Here is an 8,327-nt window from a genome sequence, read left to right on the forward strand (position 1 = left end):
GAAAACAAAAATCCTCACCACTAGACCAATAAACAACATTCTTATCAATGGAGAAAAGATTGAAGTTGTCAAGGACTTCATTCTTCTTGAATCAACTGTCAACACTTGCAGAAGCAGCAGTGAGGCGATCAGACGATGTATTGCATTGGGCAAATCTGCTGCAAAGGAACTTTTTAAAGTATTGAAGAGCAGAGATGTCAGCTTGAGGACTAAGGTGAGCCTGACCCAAGACATGGTATTTTCAATAACCTCATATGGATGTTAAAGCTGGACCATGAATAAGGAAGATAATAGAAGAATTGATGCTTTTGAGTTGTGGTGTTGGAGAATACTAAAAGTGCCATGGACTGCCAAAAGAACCAATAGATATGTTTAGGAGGAAGTGCAGCTAGAGTGCTCCTTGAAGGCCAAGATGGCTAAACTTCATCTCTCATACTTTGGACATATTGTCCGGAGGGAACAGTCACTGGAGAAGGATGGCATGCTGGGTAGGATGGAGGGTCAGAGAAAAAGAGGAAGACCTCCACTGAGATGGATTGTCCAGGTGGCATCATTGATGGACTCAAGTGTGGCAGCGGTAGTGAAGTTGGCCCAGGATCGGACATTGTTTCGTTCTGCTGTACATGGGGTCACGATGAGTTGGTTCCAGCACCTGACAACAACACCACCATGTTCATCCTTGGGATAACAGGACTCTGGGATACAGAATTTCAGGCATGGTGGAATGGGTAAAGAGGGGAAGTAATATTAAGATGTTTGGCTGTCTTTTGAATCTTGGTTTCCCTTGAATACTTTTGTAAAAGAGATGCTTGAGGCAGAGAGAAAGGAATAGCTAAAAACATCACCATAAAAAGCTTGTAAGTCTGTCTTCAGCCTATAACTGATAGGAATGCCTAAAATGGGGCTAGAATTTGCCCAGTGAAGGAGGCTTCCTTTGGAGCTTTTGCATTGCTTACAATCATAGGTGAAATACTGATCCCCATCCAGAATTTTCTGAGGTGGGAAATTTCCACTTGAAAAGACAAGCAGACCAGCCTGGACAGGCTAGAAGAAAATTAGATACTTCTTGAAAGAAAGACCAGAAGTAAATATCAAAAGCAATAACTGCAGTCTTGTGGACTATTAGAAGATCAAGTCAAGTGGTTGGGTTCCCTCAGGGCAGATCCCCTTTGAACATTGAGACTCAGGGGAATATAGGAGCAGGCATATGGTCTTGCTGATGATCACTTTGGTCTACCAAGAACAGGAATGGGGACAAAAAGCAATGAAGTTGTGAGCTAAGTGTGACCCGGTTCAATAAACTCTTGTCAACCTGGATTAAGACCTTGTTAGCCGGTAGTTTGTTGAGACCTGAGGACTCCTGGACTCAGGGACATGGCCATGGCCACAGAGTACTAGCATGGAGAGTGAAGCATCCAGCTGATATGAAGTGAGGAGAGATGCACAAGAACACTCATACTTTCAGATAGTACCCACTTGACCTGGCTTCAATAGCTGGAAGATCAGACCTTGATTAGAGGAAGAAAAAGATTAAAAAAAAAAAAGTTATCTGCTAAAATTTGATGAACTTGATTTATATTTATGAACATAGTAGTTCAAAAGAGAGAAGGAATGTTTACAGAAAGCATCATTAACACTCCCTCAGTAAACAGTGTTGGCATTGGCTACCCAAAATGGAGGACTGCAAAGGCAAGAAGTGACTGGCTTACAAATTTTCAAGAGGGAGCCTAGTTTCAGAGGGTAGAGGGGCAGGTAGAATCTCCACTGAGTTGTTTTCACCCTGTCTAGATGGGGCTGGTGACAGGAGATGGGGATCAGATTCTTGTGGTTCAACAGTGAATAATTGCTATCTGGACTGATTATGAGTTTTGGAAATGTAAAGGTAGAGGTTTTGTAACAAAAAGAGGAGAGTGTTTGATTTTGCAATCTGGGAGCAAAGGGCCCTGGGACCATCTAGGGAGAAGAGCAGAGTGCGTGACACTATCCAGAGAACCAGTCACATCAGAGATTGTGGCAAAAATGATGCCATGGAGAGATGGAGTTGCTGTGGACTCTGGACTCAGGGATGTAGAGGGGCTCTGTGCGGACAGCTGTGTGGAAGGTTTTGGAGTATACCCTTTGGTTGTTTGACAATGCATGAGGGGATTATCATCATTGCAGTGAAATCAAATATAGGATTAATGTAAAGCTGATGTTCTCCCATGAAAATTATCAGTAAATTCACAAGAAAAACCTTAAAGAAAAAAAAAAAAGAAAAGAAATTCAGAGGATCTGAGAGGTCAGTCTATGATCAAACCAATTGCAATGTGAAAGAAGATAAAAATATATGAACAAATATAAAGACGGTGATTACAGGATAAAATAAACTGCTTTAAATGGAGGAAAATTTTAATAAAACTTAGGGTAACCTTAAAGAAAATTAATACTTCACAACATACTGAAAAAATGAAAATAAAAGAGGAACATGGTGGTAATGGTGATGTGCATTGGAGTCAGTTCTGAGGTTGTAAACCTTTATGGGAGCAGCAAGCCTAATATTTCTCCCATGGAACAACTGGTAGTTTCGAACTGCTGACCTTGCGGTTCACAGACTGATTCATAACCACTATGCTACCAGAGCTCCTTAACATGGAAACATTAAAACTATGAATCAAACCAAGAAGGAACACAAAGAACATGAACTCAGCAGAGGATGGCATGCAGAAAAAAAGGCACAAGCAGTATCACAAAAAAGAACTCAAACATAACAACAATTAATTCATACCTATCGATATTATCATGGAATGTCAATGGATTAAATGAAACAGTTAAGAGACAGAGAGTGACAGAATGGATAAGCAAACAAGATCCTTTAATGTGCTGTCTTCAAGAGATACAACTTAAACACAAAGACAAAAATGAATTAAAATTTTAAGGATGGAAAAATATATACATTCCAAAGCTAATTGTAAACAAAAACAATCAGGAGAGGCAATACTAATCTCTGATAACAAATTTTATGTAGAAAACCAGCATAAGAGATTAAGAAGGACATTATCTCACTATTAAAAAGCGTTGTCCTTTCAATGACCATCTAAAGTGCGAATATGGGTCTATTTTCATTCAGCAAAAAGATGAATAAAGTGAATGGAAGACATTTGGAAATAACTAGTCCAATGGACTAATATAGTTTCAGAGACTAGAAGTACTAACTAGTAACCAAATAACACTGACTGCTCTGAATGGCTGGCATTAAAACGTCCATGATATAGTTGGAGAAAATGTGGAATAAAATTCTAAATCATAAAAAAATACCAATCTGTCTGGTTGAATAAAGACTGGTGATACTGTGGTCCTTAGGCAAGTTTTATGACTGAAATGAAACTTAACCCTGTGATTCAAATTTCAGCTAAAGAGTACTGGTGTGGCATTGTGCCAGACTGCAAAGTCATTTGAATTGCATGGTTGGTGATTCAAGCTCACCAGCTGCTCCTCAGAAGCCCTATACAGGGTTGCTATGGGTTGGATTCGACTCAACAGCACTTAACAACAACAATAGGTGAATAATAACACTAGAGATGTAAAGGCGAGATCAAGAGTACTATTTTTTTCAAGGACAATGTTGATAAGGCAGAAAATGGTAGGAAAGAAGTAGGATTGTAACAGGAGACAGGGAGGAAGTAGACTAAGTTATATTGGATTTCGGGGATTGTAATCAATGATGAAAGAAAATATGAATGAAATGTTGAATGGTAAACTGATTTACTCAGTAAACCACAATTTAGTTAAAAACTAAAGCTAAGAACATAAATAAAATTAGGAACCACAATTGCAAATGTCCACTAATAACTGGAATTTGGAATATACAATGAATGATTCAAATAAATTTGAAAGATGTCAAACACAAATGGAATGCTTAAATTGGTATCCTAGGCATAAGTAAACTGGAATGGATAATTGCTGACCATTTTTAATTCAAATCCATTGGCTTGCTGTGATTGAAATGACAAATTGAATAGGAAGAGCATCACATTCAGCATCCAAAACAATATTTACTGATGTAACTGAAGTATAATGCTAGGAGTGATAGGTTATTATATATATATTTCAAAGAAAGGGTAATTAATATTACTGTTACTGAAATTTACACAGCAACACTGAAAATCAAAGATAAATTGAAATTTTAGCAAACTGTTTTACAACCTAAAATTGATCAAATGTGTGATAAGGGTTTGTGATAATTCTTTGTGATTAGAGTTCAAAAGTTGGTAAGAAAGAATAACTGTAAATACAATGTTTGTGGTAGAAAGAATACCAGATATTTCATGTAGAATTTTGCATGATCAATGACTTATTCATGGGAATTATTTTTTTGTACACATAACACAAGGACTAGATGTCATTGTATGCAACACACAGGAATGAAACAGATTTCAGAAGGCATTAAGTCACAGGATTGAGGTAAATCCAGTTTATTCTTCCAATCAAATATGTTTTTCATGAATTTCCACTCTGGGTGTCACCTACTCTAGTTATAGCACTGTGCTGACCAGCATCAGATTCTTCTACAGTGATCACGTACTGAAGAAAAGGAAGTTTAACACATGCCTGGAATAGATGGTTTTCACATCTCCATCTATGTGAAAACCACCACAGGTAGTTGCCCACACTCAGTCTATGAAGATTCGCTAAAAAAGAGCACTAATTTCCATTTAGAAATGATAAGCATGAAAGCTGAGAACTTGACAATAAATTATTGTGAGAGACCAAGACAGGGAAGGCAGTGTGAGCACAAGCAAGGAGCTACCCTGCAAAGAGTTATCTGGCCTGCAGAGGGCACTAAGAAACTATTGAAAATATGGAGCACAAGTAGGGAGTTTGGTAGCGGTTTCCTGAAGGCTAGTGATTATCCTCTTAGGGAAGAGCAGGAAATATTCTTTTTTTTTTTTTTTTTCCCCCTTAGGTCAAGTTTAATAGAAACTACAAAAGATCAATGAGCTCATACTGCACTACTGATACAAGATACACATCAGCTGACCTGGCCTGTCCCACAGTACAGCTCAAGGCCATTTCCACCAGGGCGAAAAGAAAGGTTGACCACTCAACTCCCGTAGGAAAGGTCTATCCTACTATACCACATATCTCAGTCAAGTCTAAGGCTTTGTGTTAGAAACATAAACAAATTACAAAAGAGGTTTGTTTTTTTCTCAAGGCTGCTCATCACTGCCACCTGGCAACCAAGTAGCCCCGGTGCTCACTTCTGCTTATAGAAGTACTCTTTGCTCTTCTGGACATCAGGCTTGATAGTATCACTGCCAGGTTTCCAGCCACCTGGGCACACTTCCCCATGTCTGTCTGTGAACTGGAAGGCCTGAACTAGTCTTAGGGTCTCATCCACAGAGTGGCCAACAGGGAGGTCATTTACAGTGATCTATTGAAGGATGACTTTATCATCAATGACGAAGAGTCCTCTAAATGAGATGCCTTCATCTGCATTTGAGACCCCATAGTACTGAGCAATTGTGCACTTGGGGTCTGATACCAAAGGAATATTCATGGGTCCCAGTCCTCCTTATTTCTTGGGTGTGTTGATCCAAGCCAGATGACAGAAGTGAGAATCCACAGAAGCACCAATCACTTGGCAGTTGAGTTTATTAAATTATTCTACCCTGTCACTGAAAGCAATGATTTCAGTGGGCACACAAAGGTGAAATCAAGAGGATAAAAAAAGAACACAATATATCTTCCTTTGTAGTCAGACAAACTTATATCTTTGAATTGACCATCTGGCATAACAGCTGTAGTTTTGAAGTTGAGAGCAGGGTGCCCAATTTTTGCAGTTCCTGAAGGCATCTTCAGTTATCAGCAGTTGCAGTCAGGTCACTAGTGAGGAAGAGAACGTGCCAAAAGATTCTTTTCTGCACTGTTTTACAACTAAAACTGTACTTCTGGTGCTTCCCACAAGTTCTCAAACCCTCAATAAGGTTTAAAATTTCATGCCAACTTTAGATGACAAAAAAGGGGAGTGATTGTCCAAAAGTTACATTTTATTACCCAAAGTATGTGTGAAGCATCAACTGTAATGAGAAGTTCTGGGGAACTTATATTTAAATGGATTTTTCACATTTGCCCATAAAGAATACAAGTGTACCATCAAATATTTTCTTTATCTGCGAGTTTGAAATGTATTCTTGAGATAATCTATTGCCTTTCTCCATATTCAAGGGCCTGTTATTTCCACACAAAACTATTCTGAAACCTCTTTTAATAAAATGTGGGGTTATAATAAATGATTTGGTAAAGTCTTTTTTCTGCAGGCCATATGTAAACCTCGATAAGATGACCTGACTCAGTGGCTCAAGTATAAGATTGTGAGATTTACACAGGACCCAATAGTGTTTTGATCTCTTGTGCCTAGGCTAACTGTGAGTTGGAGCTGACTTGATGACCGGTAGAAAAACAAAAACAAAATTTCACTCTAACAACCCAACTGAAATGCAGTGGTGTCATATCCAAAGACAAACCTTGATTTGTTACGTTGAAGTCTTAGTTATTCCTGGCTTCAGACAGAATAAGAAATGACATAAAGAGAAGCTGGTTATTCTGCTTCACCTTATCCCTCAGTGTGAGTGGTGTCACACTCCCCGAGTTTCCGGATCTGATAGAGGATCCAGGTTCCCAATTTGGACTTGAATAATCAAAACCCATGATTTACATCTTTAATATTCCTCACTTGTCTGGCTGTATGTCTTGGAAATCATCAAAAAATTAAAATCTTCCTCAAATGGTTCCCAGACCTAAGCCTTAAATATTCTGTCTCATAAATATTTAAATAATCTGAAGCTTCCTACATCAGATAAGGATATATCTGCATTCCTAGAGCTCAACCAACAAACATACCACTGTCCATTAGATGTTCTGGAATAACAGCTTTGAGAGTCATCTTGTTGGTTGCAGAAACTACAGATAAAATAGTTCCCAATCCCAGGGATAGGGAAGGAGCTTTGGGTATTGACGTGGAATTTCATCCACCCCAATTTACTCTCAGTAGGTGGCCAATCCCAGGTCCAGCTGGTGCAATCTGGAGCTGAACTGAAGAAGCCTGGGTCATCAGTGAAAATCTCCTGCAAGACTTCTGGATACACCTTCACTAACAACTACATGAGTTGGGTGCGTCAGATCCCTGGACATGGGTTTGAGTGGATCTGGGGTATTAATCCAAGCAGTGGTGGAACAAACTACGCACAGAAGTTCCAGGGCAGAGTCACCATCACCAGTGAAAAGTCCACAAGCACAGCCTACATGGATCTCAGCAGTTTGAGCTCTGAGGACATAGCCATGTATTACTGTGTGAGAGACACAGTGTGCTAACCACATCCTGAGTGTGTTAGAAACTCTGAATGAGAAGGCAACTGCACTGACTTTAGAGATGATAGGGATAATTAGTCTGTAGGTATGCATATTTTGTTGTTATTGTTGCTGTTAGGTGTCACTGAGTCATTTCTAACTCATAGCAACATTTTATACAACAAAACAAAACATAGCCTGGGCCTGAACTATCCTCACAATTTCTGCATTTGAGACTATTGTTGCTGCATCAGGGTCAATCCATCTAGTGGGAGTCTGACCCTCTACTTTACCAATCATGATGCCTTTCTTCATGGGATTTTCCCTCCTGATAATATGTCTGAAGTATGAAAGACAAAGTCTTGCCATCTGGATCTTAAGAGAATTCTAGACGTATTTCTCTCAAGACAGATTTGATCGTTCTTCTGGAAGACCATACTCTTCTACAACATTATAATTCAAATGAATCAATTAATATTTTGGTTTCTTTATTCAGGGTCAACTTTAACATACTTATGAGGCTATTAAAAATACCATTGCAAATCTGCCCTCTGTGCAGTGCCTAAGTGGAGCAACAATGCTGGGTGGCCAAGACACAGAATCTGGTAGGAGGCTTTGGAAATTTTGTGGACTGAGCTGTGCTGGGGCTGGTAGCTGAGGGGGGAAGGAATGTCAGTCAGTGAGAGATCCACTTATGCTGAGGAGATGAGCATCAAAAGCAGCACTATGTTTCACTGGAATAATCTTGAAAGCTATGTGGGATTGGCAAATCTCCAAGATCAAGTATACAGATAATCAGTGAAGGGAGGTTTTGAATTCACAGTTATGGTAGTAGGTGAATCTGGATGGGTAAAGTCAACGTTAATCAACTCACTATTCCTCACCTATTTGTATTCTCCAGAGTATCCAGGACCGCCTTCTAGAATACAAAAGACTGTATAGGTGCACCAATTCAAAGTTTTAATAAAAGAAGGTGGAGTTCATTTACTACTCATGATAGT

The 8,327-nt window shown here is 39.1% G+C and overlaps 1 gene segment (V, D, J or C); it reads left to right on the forward strand.

The window, feature by feature from the left end:
• LOC102818213 overlaps positions 1–7,350 on the forward strand; it is a 12,398-nt gene extending 5,048 nt beyond the window's left edge. Inside the window, 1 exon segment of the V gene segment in view lies at positions 7,031–7,350. Within this exon segment, the coding sequence occupies positions 7,031–7,350 (320 nt within the window).
• The last annotated feature ends 977 nt before the right edge of the window (positions 7,351–8,327 follow it).

The sequence above is a fragment of the Chrysochloris asiatica genome, unplaced genomic scaffold (genome assembly GCF_000296735.1).
Source record: "Chrysochloris asiatica unplaced genomic scaffold, ChrAsi1.0 scaffold00260, whole genome shotgun sequence".
NCBI classification, from domain to species: Eukaryota; Metazoa; Chordata; class Mammalia; order Afrosoricida; family Chrysochloridae; genus Chrysochloris; species Chrysochloris asiatica.